Source organism: Delphinapterus leucas, chromosome 10 (genome assembly GCF_059928025.1).
Source record: "Delphinapterus leucas isolate spDelLeu-1000000601 "Yukka" chromosome 10, BTC_Dleu_Yukka2, whole genome shotgun sequence".
In the NCBI taxonomy this organism is placed as follows: Eukaryota; Metazoa; Chordata; class Mammalia; order Artiodactyla; family Monodontidae; genus Delphinapterus; species Delphinapterus leucas.
In genome coordinates, this window is record NC_143138.1 from 22,293,798 (window position 1) to 22,318,208 (window position 24,411).

General features: G+C 51.7%; 1 protein-coding gene across 2 annotated transcripts; it reads right to left on the minus strand.

Annotated features, from left to right (window-relative positions):
* Nucleotides 1-515: 515 nt before the first annotated feature.
* On the minus strand, nt 516-23,267 carry GABBR1 (gamma-aminobutyric acid type B receptor subunit 1). 2 transcript variants are annotated; one of them, XM_022562178.2, is made up of 18 exons: nt 22,831-23,267; nt 19,303-19,437; nt 18,763-18,933; nt 17,601-17,702; nt 16,955-17,020; nt 16,320-16,511; nt 11,090-11,332; nt 10,403-10,466; nt 9,056-9,133; nt 7,560-7,710; nt 6,933-7,065; nt 5,521-5,637; nt 5,317-5,424; nt 4,813-4,906; nt 4,060-4,187; nt 3,355-3,483; nt 3,028-3,171; nt 516-2,327 (listed from the first exon to the last, which is right to left on the minus strand). In XM_022562178.2, exons 1-18 carry the CDS (start codon nt 23,134-23,136, stop codon nt 2,154-2,156), a joined length of 2,535 nt encoding a protein of 844 aa, XP_022417886.2. In that variant the 5' UTR covers nt 23,137-23,267; the 3' UTR covers nt 516-2,153. The 2 variants fall into 2 exon arrangements, with proteins under 2 accessions (XP_022417886.2, XP_089774615.1); XM_089918489.1 differs by having other exon boundaries at nt 3,355-3,514; nt 4,001-4,187; nt 22,831-22,991.
* Between the last annotated feature and the right edge of the window lie 1,144 nt (nt 23,268-24,411).

The window sequence follows — 24,411 nt, forward strand, 5'->3', positions numbered from 1 at the left end:
CTGGTCCAAGATTTAAGCACCCATGCTCTCAGGGAACTTCAGAACTTGGCTCTTCCACAGGATGGTGAAATGAGGGCCCATCCAATCCTTGCAGCTCTTTTGCAAAACAATGAAAATCGCTTTAAAAAAATCAGTACTATGGGGAAAGAGAAAAATTGAGCTTCAAAAAGGCATTTCTCCAAGAGGACACAAAGAATTACAAAAGTCTCAAGCAATGTTTTGTTTTGTTTTCCATTGACCATTCAGTACTTTCTTTCATGTGGATATCCAGCTCCTGCCAAGATGCTCAGAGTTCTTAGACAAAGACTTTTAAGGCTGGAAGCACTCAGGGGCCATCTCATCTGCTGCCTCCTAGCAGTCATATTTTTTTGTTATTCTTAATTCCTAGGAAGAAGACTCCTCACATCTGTTCAGCCAAATGCTCCAGGCTCCCATACCTGCCCATCACTGTCAGAGAACTCATTAAACAGTAGCAACAGTGGCTAGTGTTTACCCAACATGCTCCATGAGCCAAGAACCATCGTGAGCACTTGTCCTTGCAACCACCCTGCGGAGGGCTGGGTGATGAAGATGGTGATGATGGTGATGAGTCTTATCTTCATAAGTGAGAACTTGGAGAATAAAGGACATTTTTTGCATGTGGTAGAATCTGAAGCTCGGGTAGTTAAACTCCAGTGCCCACACTTTTAACCACTAACGTCATCCCTCACTAATCTCAGTCCTAATAGCGTCCTGCTTTGCCCTGCTAAGCCCTCAATAAAACACCTTTTTCCATTCCCTCCACTGCAGTGCCTTTTCATCAACGTGGAGTCTCCCGAGCCTCCCTCCCTGGGCTGAAGCCCACTCTGTTCACAGTAAAGAACAAGGTGCTGAGTCACTCCGTTCACTAGTTTATTGAGATCTGGGGAGCTCCTTCCCCAAGAGACACCACAGTGCAAAAGGGATGCCACCTCCCGCCCCATAGGACCATCTTCCATCTCAACAGTCAGGGGTGCCTTCCTTTGGTCAGGATTCTCACCGAATATCCACTGGAAGCAGCTCCCCAAACCCGCCCCCATTTCTTCTCCTTTCTTTCCCCCAGAAAAACACAAAACCAAAGGGAGCACTCTTGGGAGAGGATGATTGTGAATGGGGACCGAGGGTGGTCCATGAGCGCAAAGGAGAGGCTGGAGAGTGCGAGCGGAAACCAAGTGTGACAAAGAGAGGATGTGGGCAGCCACACCAAACATGAATTGGGGAAAAGTGCGTAACAGTGGCCAGGGTGGGTGCATATGACTCTGTTGGAAGAACAGAATGATTTTAAGGTGCAGAAAGAAGAGGGTACGCAAGGCACCACGAGGGCACACAGGGAAAGTGCATGGATAAGCTTGGATGTGTGCACACAGGGAAGACATGCTAGACAAATGGCACACGCCCACCCACACATGCCCTCACAAGGACACACCCATGACCATGAGAGGGGCACACACAGCCATGAGGGAAGGGAATACAATGGAGCATATGCGGCCACAGGAAGGGTGGAGAAAGCACGTGTGAAACGCGTGCGCACACAGGAGCCTGTGCAGTGGGAACGAGCAGGGGAGGGGAGGATGAATGTGTGTCTGGCAGAGAGGAGAATGTGAGCCTTGGCAACAAGAATGAGTGCCCTGCAGAAGCAAAATTCAAGAGGAACAAAACTTGTGGATGTGTGGAGGGGCAAGTGGGTTGGAAGGAGATTAGGATGGTGCGAGAAATGGCCAGGCCCTGTTAGGGTAGAGAGAGCACTCTGGGGAGACCCCTGCTGGATGGGAGCAGAGCACAAAGGCAAGGGAGCTGTGGGGTTGCCGTGGCAACGAGACAGAGGAAAAGAAAAGGGTGTATGTAGTGAGGCTGCTGAGGAGCCAGTGAGTGAGAAGCTTCAGGCCAGGTACAAACTAGGTTATGAAGTAGAGATAGAAAATCATACGAACGAATGAGAGAACAGGGCCTGGCTCCGGGAGTACTGGAGACCCAGAAAACCCCGGGGCTTGCAGAGGGGCAGGTATTTACAAGAGATGGGACGGAGTACTGTTCTTCCCACCTGGGGCTGGTATCCCCTGCTTCCTCCCAACCCCCCTCCCCTTCTCCCTCTCCCTCTCCCTCCGCCTATTGGCCTGTCTCCCCTTACACCGCCCTCACTTGTAAAGCAAGTGGACTCGACTCCCATCACAGCTAAGCCGGTCGGGGGGCTCAGGGGGCCCCCTGGGCAGGGCCCCCGAGGGGTCTGGGGGTGTCGGAGGGTGACGCCGGGAGCGGAGCTGCTGCCGGGACTGGAGCTGATGGCGCAGTTCAGAGACTCGCTCCTCTTTCTGGAGGAAGAAAACAATTGGGCGAGTGGGAGACAGGAAGTCAGGAAGGGCTGGGGGAGGGAAAGAGAGGCAGAGGAAACTATGTGGGAGACGCAGGGGCAGACTGGCAGAAGAAAGTAACGCGAGGCATGGGGGAAAGAACAGGGAGAGCCGAAAGAACACAGTGGGGCACCAGGTGAAGGAAAGAGATCAGGGAGACACAGGGGCTGGGGGGAGGGGACACAGGTCCGTGCACACAGCTTCCAGTAACTCACGCACAGATTGGTGTCAACCCAGCTTGAGCACCCCCATAGCCTGACACTGCGCTGGCCTCTAGCTACAGCGGGGGCACAGTGGACACCCTGGGGACCTGCCCAGACCCCTCTCGCTGGAGGGTACACTCAAGGCCCGCAGCCAGCCACCCCCAGCCCAGGGCCACCCCCTCGGCTCCTCCGCAGGTGAAGCCAACCGTGCAGCTGTGCTCCAGAGCCGCCCCCACCTGCCCCCACCTGCCGAGGCTAGCACCCGATTTTACCTGAGGCCAGCTCCACCCTTTCCCCTTCCCTGTCCTCCTCCGCTCACTCCCTGGCCGCTTGTCTCCTGAGACCCTCCCTTGGTAAACCACAGGCTCCGGAAGGCTGATCTCAGACTCTGCCTCCAGAAGCCGGACCTGAGACATGGGCCTCCCGGACCCGCCACCAGCCCTGCCTTCACCGCACACCTCAGCAATGATCTTCTCCAGTTCACGGTTCTCCTTCTCCAACAGCCGGGACTTCTCCTCCTCGTTGTTGTTGGTCGAGGACCCCGTCTTCATGGTGTCCTGCGCCTCTGACTGCCACTCCCCTCGGGTGATCAGCCTGCGCATCTGGGGGTGGAGGTTAGGGGCATGGATGGCCGAGCAGGGGCTGTGTCAGCGCTTAGCTGACGGCGGAAAACAAGAGGAACAAGCTGGGCCCGAAACAAGGGATGAAGTGGGAGGAGGGGACATGCGACGAAGGCGTGGAGGGGACACGGGCTGGAGAGGGTGGGAGGACACCCAGAACCACACCTTGGGCACGAAGAGCACAACCAGGGTGATGTACGAGGAGAAAACTATGGCGAGAGAGGCAAAGGCGAAGGCCGCATCCTGCTGGCTGGACAGGATCATGGTGACTGGAGCCGTGATGAGACACAGGACCTGGGGGCAGAACATGTTTGGGGTCGCAGATCTGCCGGCTCAGACGAGAGCCGAGGTCTTCTTTCCCCGGGAGAGAGTCTATGGGGACAGGTTCCTGGGGAAGTTTCCATTTGAAAACGACCCAAAGTCAGGATCGTCCTCAACTCTAGGTTGAGAAGAATGCCAAACAAACTGTTCCAACCCAGCTTCAGCTCTAGGTCAACCCCTCCCTCAAGGCAGGAGCTCCCAGGACCTCTATACACACATCAGAGTCCCCGAGAGCCAGTCCCTGGGCATCCCTGACAGGAAATCTCGACCCAGATTCCAGCCTGTGAACCACAGACAAGTAATTTCACCTGTTTCTGCTTCCTCATCTATCTAGTGGGGATGCTAACATCCACTTCACTGGGTGGCTGTATGAAGATTAATGTGTGCTTTATAGACTGTAAAGTGCTTAACAAATCCGAGACATTAAAAAATGTTTGAAGACTTCCACCCAGCTGACCCCACATCTGGCACCTGATTCGTCCCAGGCCACTCCACCTGGGTTGCTATAGTCCGTCCCCAGGGTCGATGCCAGGGGTCCGGGGAGCTCACCGCCACATTGTAGATGGCCATGCCCACAGCCCGGTGGTCGTTGATCTTCTCGGTGGACACACTCTTGGTCTCATAAGCAAGAAAGATACCCAGCAGCAGCAGGAGCCCCTTGTAGCCATAGAAAATGCCTAGGATGGCAGGAAAGGGTCACGCGGGCAACCAGACCTTCAGGCTGCACTCACTCCCCTGCTCTCTGTGCTCTCCACCTGCTGCTACTCCTCCTGGTCGCCCCACAAGGAAAAGGGGGCCTCCTCTCCAATCCACCCGTTCTGACCTAGCACACCCCTCCCTGTCCGCTGCCCCCACTGTCCACCCAACTCGCCCCGACCTCACTCACACAGTGTCTCACTCCCTTATTCTCCAGGTGGGAAGACGGCTTTCCACACTGAGGGTAGGTTTGCCATTTGTGCTCATAGGTCAGAGGGATGCTAAAAAGGCCAAAGGGGGCCTGACCCCTCACAGCCCCAGACAGAGATGGTGTCAGGTCTGGAGATGAGGGTGAGGCATCATCACTGATCCCTCTGATGAATACAAGCTCTGCCTCATCCCTGCGTTAGACCTAAGCTCCTCACGCAAAAGACCAACTCTCCCCATTCTCAGAAAAGATTAGTGCAATGACAAACAGGACGACATTCGCACTGGGTGGACGTGAGCTCTCTGCCTTTTTCCAAAGACACTTCTCCCTCCAAAGCTACTGTCCCTGCCCCACCCCACCCCCTGCCTTAGTGGCATCTTCCCCCACGTCCCACACACCAAGCCATGTATTCATCTTCTTGGAGCTGCAGTGCTCCAGCTGGGGCAAAATAGACACGTCGATATCTTCCTTCGGTTCCTCCTTGGCAAAAGTCTAAGGGAGAGACAGGGCCACAGGAAAGACGGTTGCCATCCTCCCCTTCCCACCTCTGCTCAATCCCTGACTCCCAACTCTGCCCCCTCTTTCTGATGAGATCCTCAATTCTGATGCCAGATCCCGGGAGCATTTGCCTAAACACCTTAAAAGTGCTTGTTCCCCCACTTTCCATGATATCTGAAGTCTGCACATCCTGCCAGCTCCCCACCACTTCCTTTCTTCAGGGGAATCCAGAGCCTCTGGTGCAGCTCCCTCCAGGAAGGAGGTAGAGCTGCTGAGAGGCACTGGGCTGGAAAACACCTCCCACGAGCGGCTCTTCTCCTCAAGACCACATGCAGCGCCGGAGGCCCTTCCACCACTGAGCCCCCCTCGGCCTCCTGACCACAGGGCCTTCTCCCAAGCGGTACCTCAATGGTCCGGTGCAAAGGGTCCACGATCTGCCAGATGGCGAGGGTGAGGACGTCCATGCCCACCAGCAGGCCCACCGTGGCATACAGCTTCCAGGGCTCCAGGGTCTGGGTGAACACACGGAGTACAGGCATGTTGGGGTGGGGGTCCTCCAAACCCCGAGAGCCAAGGCGCTAGGGACCGAGGCATCGGAAGCAGCTCACCTTCCTCCACTCCTTCTTTTCCTCCTTCTTTGTGAAGACCGTGTGGACCCACCAGATCTTGGTGAACATGGAGCCGTAGCCCAGGCTAAAGCCCAGACCCAGGAGCCAGAGGCGGGCCTAGGAAAGGAGAGAGGGCAGGAAAGAACAGGGCGGGGCAACAGGTGGGACTGTGCCAGGATGGGGCAGGCTGTAGGAGGGGAAAGATGACAAGGAAGGCGGGACGCAGCTGGTAGGGGAGCCGGGGGGAAGGGGAGCAGCGGGGTGGTGGCGAGTCTCCCTACCTTTCACAAATTCCTCCCATCCACCTTTGCTACTTTGCCACCTGGGTGATCGTGCTAAAAGACTGGGTTTTAGTCGCTTCTGACTGTTCTCCAGTGCCTACAGGTTGCAGCCTGAACACCTCCAGATGTGGCAAGAGGCCTTTCACAACACGGTCTCACTTAAATTCCCAGGCTCATCTCCCCCCAGGCCCTCACCTGCCCCGTGCTCCAGCCCTGCTGAACTGCTCATTTGCTCGCCCTCACCCTTGAGTCTCTGCTACCCATAGGATGCTCCCTCTGCTCCTGGAGTAACCATCCTTTATTTCTCCAGCTGACAAAATCTCCTGCATCCTTCACTATTCAAATGCCGCCTTTGGTGAGGTCCGCCCCGCTACTCTGACAGTGAGCTGCTTTCTCTTTGCTCCCACAGCAGAAGCCTCTCATATGTCACTGCAGCTAATTGTCTGCTCTCCCACTGCATTAGGTCTCACTGGGGACAGAGAGCCTCTGAGGAACTGTAGGTGTATGTGTGCACAAATGCCATGTGCATGATCAGGACAGGCACAGGGCAGAGGAGAAAGGAGTAAGGAGGGGCAGGGAAAAGGGTGGGTGTTTCCCACCAGCATAAGAGAGAACCAAACAAATATTGTTGCTGAAGCAGCCCCAGAACCTTCCACGTACCAAGAGTCCCACAAGGCCTCCTCCCTGTGTGAGAGTGGTCCCTTCCCCCAGCTCTCCTTGCTGTTGGTTCAGATCCCCGCCTCCGTCCTTCCGAACCACAACTAAGGCTCCCACGGGAAGTCCCCAGTTCTTGTTCTCAGCCCCCATGCCACAGACAGGCCACCATTGTCCAAGGGTTCTCTGCGCAAGACCCCCTTCCTTCGCCTTCGATACCTTCCCCCTCTTCTCTGCAAGACATGCCATGGCAACCTTGGAACTGACAAGCGAGCTCCAGAATGAAAAGTTCTGGAGGCACAGAAAGAAGGGACGGAGCCAGACAGAGACCAGAGGGGCGATGCCAGGAGAAGGAACTGGGACAAGGGTCAGGGAAAGACAAGGAGAAGGACAGGCAGGGGATGGCGCATCACAGAAGGCACTCCTGAGGGGCCGGGAGAGCCATGCTCTGCAAGGGACCTGCCACCCCCTCCTCACCTGGCAGACGAAGGGGAACTGGCTTCTCCCGATGTGGTAACCATCCAGCCCGAGGGGGAAGACGGCAGCTAACGCCAGAGAGCAGCCCACAGCAGTCAGATTATTCAGGTTGGGCTGTGAGTTCTGGATGTAACTAGGGCAGAGGCAGAGGCAGAGGGTGGGAGAGGGAGAAGAGCAGAATTACCCCTCCTCTCCAGGGAGGCTCAGCTCCCCAAACGCCCTACAAGGGCCTGACCCCAACCTCAGGGCCGGGGGCAGAGGAAGGCAGGTTTGGAGCAGGCAGCGGAGCCTCGAGAGACAAAGCCAGCTGGGTCGTGGCGGGGCTGCAGAGGGCTTCCTGCACGGGACCCCGCCACACACAATCTATTAGAGCCGTACACTGTGCTACCCGGTCCCAAAGGCTTTTTTTTTTTTTTTCCGTTAGTTGCTTTGGAGCAAGGATGGGAGTTATAGCTGGTTTCTCCTTTTTTGTTCCCATTGGTCACTGGGAAAGCAATAATTCAGAGTGGAAACCTCAAGGATGCACAGCCTCAGAAGCTACACAGTTTCCTTCTCACTCCCTTCAAGCAAATGACTGTTATCTTGGAGAAGCAGAAAGGACAGGGAAATGTCAGAAGAGAAACTTACCGGACATGGGAGTTATAGATGTTAAAGGACAGACAGACAACAGCTAGGACAATGCCCAGGCTGGAGAGAACGGATACGGAGATAAAGAGTTTCTGTGACAGGAAGCGGAACGTCTTGATGACCAAGGTCTGGTCAGCTGGGGGGGACCCTCCTGCATGGCACAGGGGAGGGGGATGAGAAAGGAGGGAGGACAAAGGGATGAAGGTGGGGCGGGAGAAAGGGAAGAAGGACAAAGCTGCTGATGGGCACCCAGGTCTTAGCTCTGAGGACAGGAGACCCTAACTGCCCTGAATAGGGGCCGCTGCAGGTCAAATGCTCTTTGATGCTAGGGCTCTTAGGAAACAATCAGAAATGAGGCTAGAAGATGGAGCTAGAAGCTGAGCTGTATCACTGAAGTTGTAGTCTTTTTTTTTTTTCGTTACTGTTTGTTCTTTGTGTTTTTCTGTCTTTCTTGTGGCAAAGGAAAACAGAGGGGAAAGAAGGGGATACTGAGAAATAAATTTTATGAGGTCTCTTACAACTCAAATCGAAAGCTGCAAAAGACAATCACAGAACCATGAAGCTAAAGTCCCTCAAAGTACCGAGTCTGGCCTCCTAACCTCAGGAGGAAATTTTTTTCAAAAACGGATCCGTGATTTTACTGCTGTCGGGGTGATATTCCCAAAGGTGTTTTTCAGTTATTATTAAAGGGAAGCTCAAACTTGTCAAAGAGTTCAAAGAAAGGAAAAAAAAAAAAAGACTAATTTCAATTTGCTTAGCTTTTTTTAAAAAAAGCATAATTTAGGCCATGAAGCATTTATAGCAATACAGACACTGTCCTAAATTCAAATTATAAAAAAAATTTCCAAACTCCAGCAGTACTGAGAACTACTAGATTTCAGCTGGGCAGGGCAGATGGCAGCTGTCTTCCACGGCTGTGTCTCCCCTCCCTCCTCAAGATGCCAAACCTTTGTTTGATCAATAGAGCCCTCCTTTCGCCCACCTCGAGTATCTTTCCCATTTCCTATCATTTAGCTCACCAAGCACACAAAGAACATAATTGCTTCCTTTTTCTCTTTAAAAAGCACATTTTAGCAGAAGACAATTCAATGAGGTTTTGCAGCCTCTCCTACAGTTTAAGCAACCATTTTCCTATCAAAGCTGAAGAGGCAACTCTAGGATTAAAGTAGCTGGTTTAGATACCTCAAGTCACCAGAACATCTGGGAAACCCAAATGGAGTTTCCATTTCCCACCCCCTGCCTCTAATCCCCAGTCATCCCAGCAATGTACTATTTTTAAGAGTGCATTGCTACCAACCGCCTATTCCTTCTCCAAATACACCAGTCTCCCCTACCCACGTCTTGGTGGTTTTATTCCCTTTCTCTGAAACCCAGCCCCTGGCCCATCTCCCGGCATATTTCAACCTAATGGCACCTACCACCCCACCCTCATTCAAACACCATTTTTCTGAATTGTTCAGAGGGGTTGAAGGAAAGTATAAACAGGATCCACTTACCAATCCACTTATCCGTTTTGGACCAGGAAAGGTCATCCTTGGTGCTGTCATAATAGCCAATCTTCTTGTAGCTGCCACCTGGATGGACGATCATAGGAGTGACCACAGGTAGGTGAAGAGCCGATCCCAGGCATTCTCAACCTCCCACTTCCCTAAAGTAGTTCTCCATGGTCGTATCTGATTTTCCCTTCACCCGAGCCCCTGAAGGATACTTGGGAGGACCTGGGGGTCACTTGAATCAGCAATCTGACTTAAAAGCACTATAGGGTGGATTCCAAGGCAACGCAAACAAATAAGAATATCTTATATGCTTAAAGCCCTTCAGTGAAGAAGGCTGTACAGTATGTCTGCCACCCATTCCACAGGCTCACACCTCAGCAAGATGGCTCTCACTGTGATTCTGGCTTCTAAACCTTTCAACGTGTTTCTGCTTATTCCCCCTCTCATGATAGACAGAATCACAGGATCTATTTTCCCAGAGGCTTTCATTTTAATTTTAGAAATTTCTCTTCCGTTGACTTGGCTTCTAATTCCTTAGACAAGTTGCATCTGCCTCTTAAAAAGCCACGAAGTGAAATTCAGTCACTCCTAAGATTTCTAGAGCTGCCCCAGTTACCATAACTCTCCCTTCTAAAGCCAATTCACACCCCTTTGACCATGACTGAAGTCTATTCCCTCTTGTCCTGGTTACAAAGAAGATCTGACAGGGTGTGGGAGGTGGGGGGAAGGAAAGAAAGAAACTTTTCACAGGAGGCCAAGAAATGGTTCTTTTGGCCCTGCTCTAAGAGGCTGAGATGGGGGTGGAGTTGAAAAACTAATTCAGAAGTTTTGCAAATACGTGAAGTGTGCTAAGGTATAAGAAAATACCATCTAGAAAAGCCAAACTATACGCACTACAGAAAAATTAGAAATAATTATTTACAAATCAAGGAAATGCAATGGATTCCCTTTAAAAATAGAAGGTTTCCCAGATTCGGCTTTTCTTGAGTCCATGAGTGTGCCACTAACAATTCATGAACCCCTCAACTCAAGCCACCGAAGGGAAATCTTTCAAATCAAAATGGGGGCCACTGCGGAAGGAGAGTGGCTGTTTTCAATCTGCATGCACAATCACTGCAACTCAGAGAAACCCACCCATAGCTAAGCTTTTTATTATCATTATTATTATTATTACTATTATTATTATTTAGAAGCTTGATGAAAACAATTAGAGGAGCGGGCAGGAGGTAGGGAGGCACGAAGGCAATCTTTTGATGTCTCCTCCTGGTGTTCTCCTCCCAGACGGTGCCCTAGCCCAGCCCCAGCCTGGCCCCCGACCTCCCCGTTCCCTCACCCCCCTGTGCTCACCCTGTAGCTGCTCGATGAGCGTCCACGCCATCCGAGAGCCACTGGCATCAAACACCACATGGCCCTGAGGGGGAGAAACATGTGGAGGAAGGCAAAGCGATAAAAGCAAGAGCAAAAAAGAACATCAGGAACTCTTTGAATCCTTATGTTTTTGATGTAATCGAGCTTCTGAATGAATTCTATTTATGGCATTTGCCTGCATATAGGACATACCCCAGATGCCTATACCCTAGATTTTAGAAACATTATTCTTTTGAAAAGAAGCTTCACCCAGGAGATTTGAATGGGAAAAATCCCCAGATAGAGCACCAGGGGACCTGGCTTCTGGCTGTGTGACCCGAGAAAGCCACCAAATCCCTCTGGACGCTGTTTTCCCCCACTTTAAAAGGAGTAAGTAGATGATCTTTCAGGCTGTTTCCTCTTTTAAAATCCTATAATTTTCATCTGACTCATAAATATCGGGACTGAAGAGAAGTGAGGGGAGAGGTTGAAAGAAACGGAATATACCATTTCCCTTCTAGCCTTCCATGGGGCTTTCTGGTTTGGGGGCTCCTACTTCCCTGGTCTGAGGCCGATTATTGCAGAGAGGTAACTGAGAGAGACAGAACGCGTGTCTCCAGGAGAAGGAGCTGCGAGGGCTCTCTCTGGACGGGAGGACAGAGGCAGGTGAGGGTTGCTGTAACTCACGGAAACACCCTCGAAGGACGAGGAGTTCATTGCCCGGTAGATCTGGTCTGTTATGGTCTGGTTGTTGTAGTTGAAGTCTTCCAGGCGCACTCCCGAACGGCCGCCCCCTCCAGACGTCTTGTTCAGGGCCAATGCCAAGGCCCAGATGGCATCATAGGCCAGGGGTGCCTCCTGGAAGCCTCCCGTCTCCTCAGGGTGTCTTTTTAGTCGTTTGGTCAGTTTCTCCACAAACTCCTGGGATGTCTGGGGAGGGAAGAACAGGAGGAAAGGATTGGAGTGGGGCTGGGCTTCTGATTCTGCTCCGGCACTTCGACTTGAAAGGATGGTTTGCGTGCATGTTGTCAGATTGAGAGTATGTACATTCAACATCTTTAACTATACCCACGTGTCTGTCTCAGATCAGAAGCTACTAGACTAGAGCAGGAGTTAGCTGGGTCCGATGGCCTTAGTGTGCACAGCTGCTAGCTCAGAACTGCAAACAGAGAAGTTTAATAAATAGATGCTCTGCATAATGAACAGCAAAGGATAGAAAGCAGAGAGGGCAAAGCAAAGACCTGGCTACACCAGTGACGAGTGGCAGCGTTGGTGTTCTGTCAGCCTTCAGACTTTCCCAATAGAGCTGACGCAGGAACTAACAGCTCCTCCAATTCTGAAAGAGCCCGGAAAAGGTGACACCACAGCCTTCCTCACTCTGTCAACCAGGAAGATTTTTCTTTAGCATGCTAACTTCCTGCCAACCTCGTGTGCTTTCAGTTCACTGTCTCTTGGAGGGTTTTCAGAAGACTTGGGACTGCAGGAACACCCTTCACACATTTGAAGTCAATTATTCAATCCTTACCCACACCCTTCCCAACCCTCCGTCTTTTTTTTTCCAAGAAAGCTAAAAAGAATAATAGCTCCTTTAGCTCTGTCATGAAATGGATCAAGAGACCTGAATTTCTATACCTGGCAGTAACATTGTTTAGCTAAATGACTGTAAGTAAATTGCTTCAGTTTTTGGAAATGTCTTCCATGTAATGGGGAAAATCACTTCTGCCCTTCTTTATCTCCCAGAAACTGTACGAGGAAAGGTTCAGTGGCCACCTCGTGGCATGGCACAGGTAATACACAGGGGCATTACACAACTCTGTTTAGATTTGGAATTTATTAATATACAAACATACTCTAATGAAGAAATGAATAGATGAATGAAGAATACATATAAATCTTTGTTCCTGGTGCCCTGCCTACTTTTCCTTCTATTCAACTTTCTGGAGACACGGGGGAGTGGGAAATGCAAAGGACGGGCAGTGTGGTGCAGTGGAAGCAGCCTGGGCTTTGAAGACAGGAAGGCCTGGGCTCTACTCCCCTTGAGGACAGGACCAGGTTCCATTCTGCTCTTAAACCTCAGCATCCAGCACTATGCCCAGCCCATTCTGGACAAATAATAAGTGTCTATAGATTAGGGCAGTGAAAATGCTCTGTTTGGTGGGTACATGTCATTATACATTTATCCAAACCCACCCAGTGTAAAACACCAAGTGAGCCCTCATGTAAGCAATGGACTTTGAGTGTCAATGATATATCACCGTAGGTTCATCAGCTATAACCACTCTGTTGGGAAAAGCTGATAATGGGGGAAGCTATCAATGAGTGAAGCAGGGAGCAGACAGGAAATCTCTGTACCTTCCTCTAAATGGTGCTGTGAACTTAATCTGCTTCCAAAAAATTGTCTTTAAGAAAAATGTCCATTGGATGGATAAATGGAAGGATGGCTTCTAATTCTAACTAATCCACCTACCTGCTATATAATCTGAAACAAGTTATTAAACCTCACTATGTAGTTATTCAGCTTTAAAATGGGAATAATATTAACTACCTTGAAGAGTTATTATAAGGATGAAATAACAACATGTATAAAATGCTGGGTATAAAGTAAGTTACATTTTCTCTTTCAACTTCATTTTTGTTACTAACATTGAAATCTATAATTCCAGCTCAGTATTTCAAGTCCTGAATCTCCAACTGTCTCTAAGGCATTTGTAACTATATAATCAATAACCTGAAATTATAAGTATCTAAGAATAAGCCCTATTTTTCCAACACTCCCCAGTTTATAAGATTGAAACCTTAGAATCACCTTAGACTCTTTGAAATCTCCAAGTCCTCTTAATTCTTTTGTTGAAATGTTTCATTAATATCACCACTCCTTAAACAGAATAATGTTAATCATAATAATAGCTAACATTTATATTGGCCTTACATATATCAACTTGTTAAATTCTCAAATAATCCAATGAGGTAAATACTATTATATGCCCATTTTAGAAAGAGATAAGGAGACTAAGACACGGAACAGTTTCACTTGCCTGAGGTTATACTGCTAGTACGTGGAAGAGCTGGGATTTAAACCCATTCAAAGTCCATACTCTTCCAACTACCCTACACTGTCTCTGTAAGCTGAAATGTCTCTCTCCGAGAGCACCCATTGACAGACATTAGATAGCCTGAGACTTTCTGAGTCATGCTTCAGCCTCCAAGTCCATCCGACCATCAGTTCAAAGTAAACACTGCAGCCAAAAATCACCCAGATGGGAAGAGGATCATCTGCTCCGCACGTCGCCGTCCCCTGCCCGGATCCTCATACTCTCTGCTGGCTCCAGGTCACCACCACTAACACACTTGACCACTGGGGGCACCACTGTCCCCACCCATGACTAAAATTACCAAAAAAATCTCTCCCCTTTGGATCAGCAAAGATGGTTGTAAATTTTCAAAAGCAAATGCTACAAGGCGGCTTAAGGAAAACTGAAGAACACAAATTCTGCAACCCATAGAAATTAGTGAAATGACCAAGTACAAATTTACGACCCTAAATTTTTAACAGCCCTGTCTGGCTGTCTCTCTGCATGAGAATAGGTGCCCAACGGTGATCTAAAATGTGTATCCTGAGGTAGATTTTTATTTTCTATCATACCCAGGTCTGACGGGACCTCTATCCCAATCAGAATCTACTGACAATCTTACCCCCAGGTGTGCTGCCTCGTACCTGATCTCTAGTACAGCTCCAACCCAGAGCTACTTTTCTCCAAAACCACTCTAATCCACTCTCCCATATCTGGCTCCTAAAAACTCTTTCTCTAAACCAGAGTTTCTCAATCTCTGCACTATTGCCATTTTGAGCAGGATAATCTTTTGTTGTAGGGACGATCCTATGCATTGCAGGTTGATTAGAAGCATTCCTGGCCTACTCACTAGATACCAGTTGTGACAACCAAAATTGTCCCTAAACATTGCAACCTCTGATTGAAAACCACCACCCTAAGCGTCCCCAAAGTGTGTTCCCCAGACCAGTAGCATCTACATCCCCAGGGAGCCCGGTGAAATGTGAAGTCCCTGTCCCCACCCCAGACCCACTGAATCAGAACTTCCAAGGGAAGAGCCCAGTTCTGGTTCTGACAGAAGCTAAAGTTTGAGAACTACTGATCTAAACATAAGGCCATCCTTACAGAGTGAAGGCAACTCTGCTTCTTTTCTAAATCTCCTTGGCTCTGGGCCATAGACTCGACCCTTGCTTCTGGTCCACTTCTCTTGGTCCTATTTGATTCATCTACAACCTCTTCTCTAGTCAATTGTTAAGATGGCATCTACCCTCTGAAAAATCTTGGCCTCTTCACCTGGCATTTTAGGCTACTGAGCAGGCCTAGCAGTAGCTCTAGACCTCAAAGGCAGACACCATCTTTCTCTAGAGATGAAGAGCCAGAAAGAGACCCTCCAGCTCATCCTGTTCAAAAGCCCAGAAGTCCCCGTACACCCCCAACCAAATCCTTGTGTCCTATCAGGAGCTCCTCTAGTTCCCTGCTATGGGGCAGAAGCCACTATTGGCAGGTCCTGGGCTCAGGGTACCAACAAGCCTTTCTGGCTTTGATTACCAGCTCCTCTACCTCCACAGGTTCTCAGGGACAACTCACTTCTCAGGTGCTCTACAGGGATGTGATCTTGCAGAATTTTTCCATCGTATTTTTCAACCAAGATCCCTTGGAAATGTCCCAGGACAGTATCCATGATCAGAGTACCTGTGGCAACTGACCTTTCCATCACAATCCACGGCAGAATAAAATTCCTGGATTTTATTTCTCCCTTGCTCAAAAACTGTCATCTGCTAAACAGTGTTAGCTGATAAAAGTACAAGCTTGTTAGTGAGACTTCAGGGTTTTCCATGGGAGGTGATAGAGCAGAGGGTTTGGAGTTAGATTCAACTAGAATTCAATTCCAGCTTCACCACTCAGTAGCTGGTGACCTGCAATAAATCACTTAACCTCTCTGAGTCTCAATTTCCTGGTCTATAAAATGGAAATGAAAAGTCTACATCAGAGTATTGCAATGAGGATCACTGAAATCATGTATCTAAGCTCCTGGTTTACTACATAAAAGTGATTATTACTACAACTTTTAACAAATAAGATATTAGGTGGCTTTACAGTCATTCACTCGCCCCTAGCATGCTCTCCAAAGCAGGTATTCCAGACCTGGGGCTACACTTGGAATAATAAGCAGACACATAGGTTGCCCTTATCAAGCTCACCCAAGATTCTCGTACTCTTTAAGATGCAGTGCAGAGCAAGAAAGCGGTCTCCCCGCCACACCACACCCTACTCACTTGTGCCCCTCACCTGTAGGCTGATTCCCACGCCAGAAAGTGTGTCTTTTAGCTCCAGGTCTGTCACTAACCAGCTATCTGGGGCTAACTGATTTCAAAAGTCCCTTCTACTTCTAAAATTCTAAAAGAGAATCATTAAAAAAGCATCAGAAGCCAAGCTAATTGAGTATCAGTCAGGAGTGAATATTAAGCAACTCTACAGTGCTCTGAAGTCACCAAGAAAATAAAACGAATTTTTGCCCAGGAACAGCGCTCCTATAAAGGTGTGCTTGCAGATACAGCATCTATATTGTCATTAGCGCCTCTCCCTCGTTTGACTTCTTGCCGACTGCTCCTTATTTCCATGGTAACAGCTCTGCAACTCACAGGGGCCCACTGAACACACCACTCTCTTAACTCTCTCTTTTCTGCCCAAGGAAGTCACAGCAGAGGTGGAATCCACAGGAAACACGATGCAAACAAGTTCTGGGTAGGCAGAGGCCCCTTGCCTTCCTAGACCTCCAAACTCCATACCTGTTCCCCTCACCTAAGAGACCGCTTCAGTCCCCTCCATCTGCCCAGGTGCCAGCTTCCAAGTCCTCACACACTCACCATGTTGGAAATGCTGCGGGTGTTGGCAGGGTTCAGCATGACAATCTCAGTGGTGATGTGGCCCTCCACCGCCTCGGTCATCTCGTCCACTGTGCAGTTGATGGACGGGTCATAGATCTTGAACCAATTGTCGGCATACCACCCGATGAGGAACCAGACGTACTTCTTCCCGAAGAGCCGCTCCTTGTACACCTGAATGCAGAGGAGGAGGGGGGCTGGGTCTTTGTTTTGTTTCTTTGTCTTATCTCACTTGACACTATGCAGCCTCTTCAGATTCAGAGAAGAGCAGAGAATTGAAACAAGAAATCTACAAGTCTGGGGGTAGTAGGGAAGGCTGGACTCCTCCTCCTTCTAAGTGCCTCCCCAGCCTCTATTTTTAAGTGGTCTTTTCCAGCCAGACAGGGAAGATGGGATTCACAGGCTCCTCCAGAAACACAAAGCGATAGGAAAATAAGACCTGGAGAGAGTGTCACATGTGTGAGAAGACAAGGTGTGGAGTCAGAGCCAACAGACAGGGATTTCGTATTAATCCTCACCTCCGATCATTCGTTCAGAGATGCAGAGGGGACAGCCCAGGAGACACCCAAGGCAAAGAGCCCACCCAGTGCCCCTCCATCCTCAGATTCCAACTCCACCTCACAAAAAACTTTCCGGGCTTCGGTCTCATAGAAAAGTCCCACGATGATCCGGGCGTCTTGGCGCTACAGAATGGAGAGAGAACAGAGCTTCTGAGGGACGCCGGAAGGGACTAAGCCAAGCACTTTCACAGCTTTGATTTCCTGTCCCTAAGTGCTTAGTGCAGGGTTCTGTTCAATGGGTAGTAGATAAATGTCAGCCAGAAGATGGAGCTAAACTTCCCCAGGAGATGCTACTGCCTCACAGAATCGAAATTATGTGACATGATGCAGGTGTTAGCTAATGCTACAACGGTAATAAATTGCAATAGATTAACGTACCAAATCAACACATTGTACTTTTTTTTTTTTTGGCCGTGCAGGCATGTGGGATCTTGTGGGACCTTAGTTCCCTGACCAGGGATCAAAACCACGCCCCCTGCAGTGGGAGCACTGAAAGCGCGGAGTCTTAACCCCTGAACCTCCGGGGAGGTTCCAACACGTTGTACTTCTTAAACTTACGCAATGTCATATGTCAATTATACCTCAATACCAAAAAAAAAACAAAAAACAAAACCTGTCCCTGCGTGACTCTCCTTTCCAACCCACCACTGTTTTCCCCACCCAGACCCTTGCAGGCTGGGCCCATCACCCCCTGCCATCCCACCTTAAGGTTTTTGACGGGCACAGCTGGATCTGAGAAGAAACTCTGACGGAAAGTAATCTCGATTCCAGCCTCCTTTACCCGTTCCTCCAGGTCGTCCAGAGTCTTGGGTGGCGATGAGGAGCAAATAGAAAAGACACGGGGTGCACAAAGGAGTAAAGACCGGAGGTAGTACAGGGGGCTGCGTTCTCAGAGCAAAGGAAGAGCCGTTCTGAACCTCCCTTCAACAGCCCTGTCCCCGGTGGGGAGAGTTCGAAGGAAAGCATCTGGAGTCTTAGGATGTAGCTTCCAGCTGGGAAGGTGCTTGGTGAGCCCCTCCTGAGGATCTGTGCCCAGGGAAGTCACCCCATCACCCCACTCCTACCTGACAACCAAAATGGGGGAAAGGAAAAGAGAGGAACCAGAAAAGACGAGGCAGGGTCTAGTACAGGCAGGATGATGTCAACCTCAAGAGGCAAGTGGGCAGACAGACAAAGGCTCAGAGAATGTCCTGAGTCACTGAGAGAAGGTTGGGGGGAGGATTAAAGAGCCACTGAACATGAGAGTGAATAGAGGACCCAAAGAACAGAACTAAAGAGAGGGAGCAGACTGTCTTCTCTGGGTACAGAGCCAGGTGTTTCCTTTCTTCCCCCACAAGTTTCCCTCTTCCCCTCCACCTCTCCTTGCATGTCCGCATCTCTGAATCAATTACCAGACCATGTACATGCATGCGTCTGTCTGCCTCTTTCTTCTCTTTTCTCTCCTTCTCCCTCCGTCCTCCTTCTCTATTCCCTCTCTTCTCTTCACACACGCCCACCACCTCCCCTTGAGTGCCTCTGGAATCTACTACTTCCATAGGTTCTTATCTCATATTCTCTCCCTTATCTTGCCTCAACTTTAGAGTGAACCTACTTTAATAGAACTGGGTCACTTGGAATCTCTCTGTCTGCGGGACAGAACCTCAAAGCAGGAAAAAAAAAAAAAATCCTAAAACCAGAAAGTTGGAGAGGGTCCCAGAAACTCAACTTGTTCATTCCTCTGGCTACAGGAAGAACATGCACTTAACCCACTCGGAATGTGGGTTTTTGATAAAGAATCAAGGTCTTTGCCCCCCAAATGAATCCCGTGTCACATCTCTCTGTGCTGGGATTTAAGCGAAGGCTCCCTTCACCCTGTGCCTCCTCACCGAGGTGAAGACCTCAGTGGTCTGCTGGATGGTGGCGATCTTCTTCCAGCCCCACTTTTCGAAGAGTTTCACCCGGGTAGGATTATGGAGTGTGGCTGACGGGTGAGTTCGGAAGAACGTAGGAAAGCGTTGCCGGTTTGACAGGGCCGGTGAACTGGAGCCATAGGAAAGCTACGAGAGATGGGGACAGGATGACGTGTTTACGGCAGCCTCACTAAGGGCTGCCAAGAATTCCTTCAACCCCTCCCCGCCTCTGGGATTCTCTCACTCTATCCAAGCCTCCCTACCTCTGCCCAAGGAAAAGTGATTCTCAAAAGCCCCCTCCATCAGGGTGCCCTTTCACTGAGCTGACTTCCACTCCTTCTGATGGAGAGCAGGTCAGCTGAAGCCCTGGCAGGCCAGTGTTGCTAGGAGGCCAACTAGCTCAGGTCTGCAAAGGACTCTATCTCGGAAGTGGGCCCGCTGTGGTCTGCAATACCCGCCCTCTTTAGTACAGCCCAGGGGACAGCCCCACCTTCTGGCCCCCAGGGTCTTGCTTACCACAATGAGGTTCCACATCCTGGCAGCCTCAGCCACGAGCGTGGACACGGAGCTGCAGCCAGGCATGAGGATGATCTTGATAGGGTCATTGTAGAGCAGCTCGTACAGGTACTTGGTGGCTTGGCCTGGGTCACACTGAACAAGGAGGAAGGGGATGAGGGAAGCTCCCCCAGGGCTCCTACCCTCCCTGCAACACCTACTCTTTTCTTTTCCCCCAACAGCCTAGTTACTTCCCCCACTACCTATCCCTCTGCTGAAACCCTTTTGTCATTATCACCATTTCTTCTCCTTCCTGAGTCTCCTTTCCCCTCATTCGTGAAACACCCTTCTCTGTCTTCCACCTGGCGCCTTACCCACACCCTCTCCTGCACACCCCCCATCAGTGTGTATGCAAACACTGCCTTCCCTCCTTTCAGCGCATCCTCAGACATCCCCTAGCCCACCTTCGCTCCATCACCCCGCCCCCTTTCCCCGGGTTTCTATGCTCCAAACATCTGTGAGTAGAAAAGAGTCTGCAGGAATATGAATAAATTTTTCCTCAAGTCCCCAGACAGCCTCCATAAAGCCATATTATGAAGAGTCCTCCCTCACCTCTGCAAACACCCTCTCCCACCTACTATTTTTTCTCCCTCTTCTTTTTTCAGGGCTAGAGATAAATAAACAGGAGAGAACAGGGACAAGACCACCAGGGGGTCCTGGCTCAGCGGATCCATGTCCTCCTGCTGGGCTCTGACATTTGACGGGTGCATTAGAAAAAAAAGACATTCAGGGGCAAAAGGGGGTGGGGAGAAACAAGGATGAGGGAAGAGCTGGGGAGAATAAATAGAATGGGATGCTCAAGAAACCAGATGCTTTTAGGGGTGCCTGAAAGAGAAGAATGGAGCTGGGAAAGTAAACAAGGCGCTGGAGGGGAGGAGGGGAGGAGGGGAAGTGAGGGGAGGAAGAGCCAGCCATGGAGCTCCCACTGCCTGTTCCCCTCCTGCTGAAATATGACATTTCAGAAGCTGCTGGAGCCCCAAACGAAGTGGGGAAGAAATGGAAGCCAGTGGGGAGCCAGGGCAGAGGGGACAGACAGGGGACAGAGGGGACTGGGGAGGGTGATATGGGGGTGGGGGGCAAGCAGGAGGAAATAAAGAAGGCCCCCTAGGGCCTGCTCGCTTCCCACTGAGGCCTGACATTTGGGACACGGTGGGAAGTTGGAGAAGGGGGAGCCAGGGGAGGCTGGCCCAAAGAACCAGCTCCCTGCTGCCCGCCCACCCACACCCCTGCTAAGGGCAGCGCTCAGTGTCTGCTCCACTGCGCGTTTGGAAGGTTCTGCATCCCTCCCACTTGGGCATCTTTGTGTATCTTTACCATTCTCACGTCCCACCTTCCCGCATCTAACACTCCAGATCCTGCCCCCAGCTTCTCCCAAGGGCCCTCTGTGGCCCTCTCTTTCTTGTCTGAAGAGAAGGTTAATAGAAACAATGAGGACAGATAAGAACACATAAGATACAGGCAAACAGGGCAATGTACGCTACTCCAGTGTCTCTCCTGTCTCCTCATTCCTTCCCGACCTTCTCTTACACCCCTTTCCCCTTCCACGCCCTATTCATCACCGCACATCCCTTGCGCCGCGTGATTCTCACCCCCTCTCCAATAGACTTCCTCCGCTGCTGCTCTCGCAAGGAGCAAGGATCCGGATTTGCAGGCAGGAAACGACACTTTCCAGTTTGTCTGCCTTTCCATCTCCCCCTCGCTGCCTCTGCTATTTTCTCTTCCAGCCCCCCTTCTCTTGGGTCCCCATCTGCTCCCCAACACCTCCAGGGAATCACCTGTCATGGTGCATGAGTTTGAGCTCACACCCAGGGCTCCCCTAGCTCCCTTCAATCCCCTGTTCTAAAGCCTGCACCCATCCCTCCCTGTCCCTCTCCCCATACTCCCCCCAACCCCCATAGCCAGTTACCTCTCTTGCTCTCCTAAGCTTGACTCCTCCACGGGATCTGACCCTCTTTCTCTTCCTGCCTCTCCTACCCTAACTAATTCTTTTCCTGTGCCCTGCGGCCCTTCCTATAGGCATCCTGGGGTTAGCTTCATGGGATTTTGACTGGAAAAAGTGCAGATCCTTGGGACTCATCCCTGACCAAGGATTTAGAACCTGTATTTTTAACAAACTCCTCTGGGGATGCTTAGGTACACTGAAGTTTGAGAATCACTGTAAAAGCATCAGAAGGGATTCAAAGTTCCCTAAGAGTCCTTGTGCCGTCTTCTCCCCAAGCGCCCTATCTTCAACCCCGCTTCTGCCCGCTCCTTCCTTACATACCTATATCTAGGTGTAGATTGCTGTTCTAAAGAACGAATATAAATCCTCAGTCCACCCCAGGTGTTAGATCACCAAGGGCTCCCCTCTGTACTCTTTCACTCTCCCCCAATCCCTTAAGTCTCCGGGGCCTCCTATGAGAGAAGATAGATTTGAGGTCCCAAATCGCCTCCCTTCCATGTGCCACATCCTTCCCCCATACTCCCAATCATTCATGTAGGGGATAGGGGTGGGAAAGGAATCTTGCAGGACTATCCCCTACTACCCCTGGACCCAAATTTTCTTACTTTCCCCCCTCTCCCTCTTCCCCACCCCCTAACCCTACATCCCATTTCCCTTCTCACATCTGAGAGGCCACAGTGCTGCAGGGAAGACACTTAGGAGCCCAGTTCCACATGGTGCCCCAGGGTCTCTCCCCAGGGTCTCTCCCCAGGGTCTCTCCCCAGGGTCTCGCTGTCCCCAGCCCTCCTCCTGGTCCCCCTTCCCCACTGCCATTCTTTCCTGTTCGCTTTCTCTTCCTTGCGTCCCGACTCTTCACCATCCCCATGCTCTGCGGGGGCTCCTGTGTGGACCTGTAATCCCATCATTTTCCTAGTGCCTCTGCCCATCCCTTGACCATTAGCCTTCCCCAACCATAATATGCCATATAGTCCCACAATCCAGGAATCTGCGACAGGGCTGGGGATGAAGGGATGAGAAAGAGTCAGGTAGGGACCACAGCTACCTTGCTGTTTGTTGTGATACATAAACTAGAGCGCTCAAGTCCCTCCAAATTTTGCTCATTGGGTCCCTATTCCTTCCAGCTCCGACCTGCTGCCAAGATTTACCTTGTTACCATGGTAAATGTAAACCCCAGATCCAGCTCCCGCCTCATTCCCTCTATCCCCCAACCCATCCCAGGGTTAGTTTACTCTCTGGAGGAACTGGATCAGCTCATACCCCAAACCCATCCCCAGTTTCTCCAACCACCCCCTAACCCCGCACTTCCAAGGGTCTCCGGGAGCAGAAGGGTCAGCCTTGCAGCGTGATTAACCACCTTGAACCCCTAGACCCTCATCTTGAACCTCCAGCCCTTGAGACTCTCCCCGAGCTCGCGCACCCCCAGCCTGTCTTCTGCTAGTCACACATGGGAGGGGTCTGCCTGGCAACCCCAGGAGCGACTCACGCTAAGGTACATGCAGCTGGCCCCCTGCCCCCCACCTCCCACCCACTCCCATGTCCGGGGCTACCTTGCTGTCGTGGTGGATGAGCTTGAGCTCATAGTCCGGCAGGATGTCCCTGCGGCTGTTCACGTCCTCCAGCGCCATCTCCACCGCGGGCTGGCAGGCCTGGCCCCCCGGCCAGCCCCCGCTCATGGGAAACAGCGCCCCGATGTACACCGCGCGCCGTTCTGAGGAGGGGTGCGGGGGGACCCGCGGGTGAGGCCGCGGGAGATGAGGGGAGTGGGAGGCCCACACCGGAGCCACCCCCGCCGCCATCACCACCAGGAGCGGCAGTGGCCACCCCAGCCGGGGAGAGGGGAGCCCCGGACCCATGGCAGGGGGCGGGGGTGGCTGCTGGGGGAGGAGGAGGAGCTCAGGGAGGACACTTCTCCCGGGGAGGGCTGCTGAGGGGATGTCGGGGAAGCGCCTCCATCCCTGGTTTTGTGCGGAGGAGGGGGATAGGGCCTCGGGGAAGCAGGGGAGGTTGGCTTCGTACGGCCCCCACGGCTCTAGCTCCCGCCACCGCCACCGCCACCGCGGACTCTCCTCGCGGACTGACTGACCGACCGAGGGGAGGAGGAGGAGGGAGATGCAGGGCTGGGAGGGGGCTCTGACGTCAAGGGCGGCGCGCGGCAGCCGGGGTGGGGGGGCAGAGTTAGGGAGGGAGGAAGCGGGCGGGGATGGAGGCGAGCGCCGCTGTGGGAACCACAGTGTGAGAGGAGGGGAGGAGAGGGAGGATGTGACCCCTAGGGTGAAAGAGATGGACGAGGAAGGGAAGGATCCCACCTAAGGGAACATCGGTGGAGGAGGAACGAGGCGAAGGGGCGTGCCGGGAGGACGGGGTGGGCGGAGGCAGCCGCGGGAGGCTGAAGCCACGAGGGGCGAGCGATGGAGAAGGGGAGGACGAGAGTGGGACGCGAGAGAAAAGGGGCTGGCGCCTAAGCGTCTTAATGGGGGTGTGAATAGCTGGGGTGAAGGACTGAGGGTGGTGAAGGAGAGGGCGATGGGAAAGGTTTTGGAGAGAGAGGGAGAGCTGGGTGGGGAAGAGGGAGGGCCGTGGTACAGGGGGAGGTGATGGGGGTAGAGGAAGGGAACACGGGGCTCGGTGGACAGAGGCTGAGAAAGGGTGGTGGGAGAAGGAACTGAGATAAAAGAGAAGGGGAAGGGCGTAGGGAAGGAAAGGATGTGGGGAGGAGCTGAAGGAGGGAGAGTGAGGCCTGGCAATGGGTGAGATGGCTGGGCCAGGCTGATGGAGTCAGCAGGTGAAATCCTAGGAAGGGGGCAGGCAGGGAAAGGTTCCAGAGAAGGTCGGAAGGAACCCCACAGGGGAGTTCGAGGTGGAAGCTCCGGGTCTCCCAGCACTCTGCCGCCCCCTGCTGGGGCTCTGCCATTAGGCCGAAGCGGAGTCTGGGAGGAGGCGGAGCCGAGGGGCGTGCAGCCAAGCGGGGAGATGGGAGGGACCGCAGCCTCGCAGAAAACCGGGACTGGAGGCTGGAAACAGGTAGGGAAAGAAAGGGCCAGCCGCGTACTGGGGTGGGTGGGGGAAGGTGGGGGAGGAATGGGAAGGATGAGAACTCATAGCCTAGGGGCAGAATCCCTGGGGGTGGA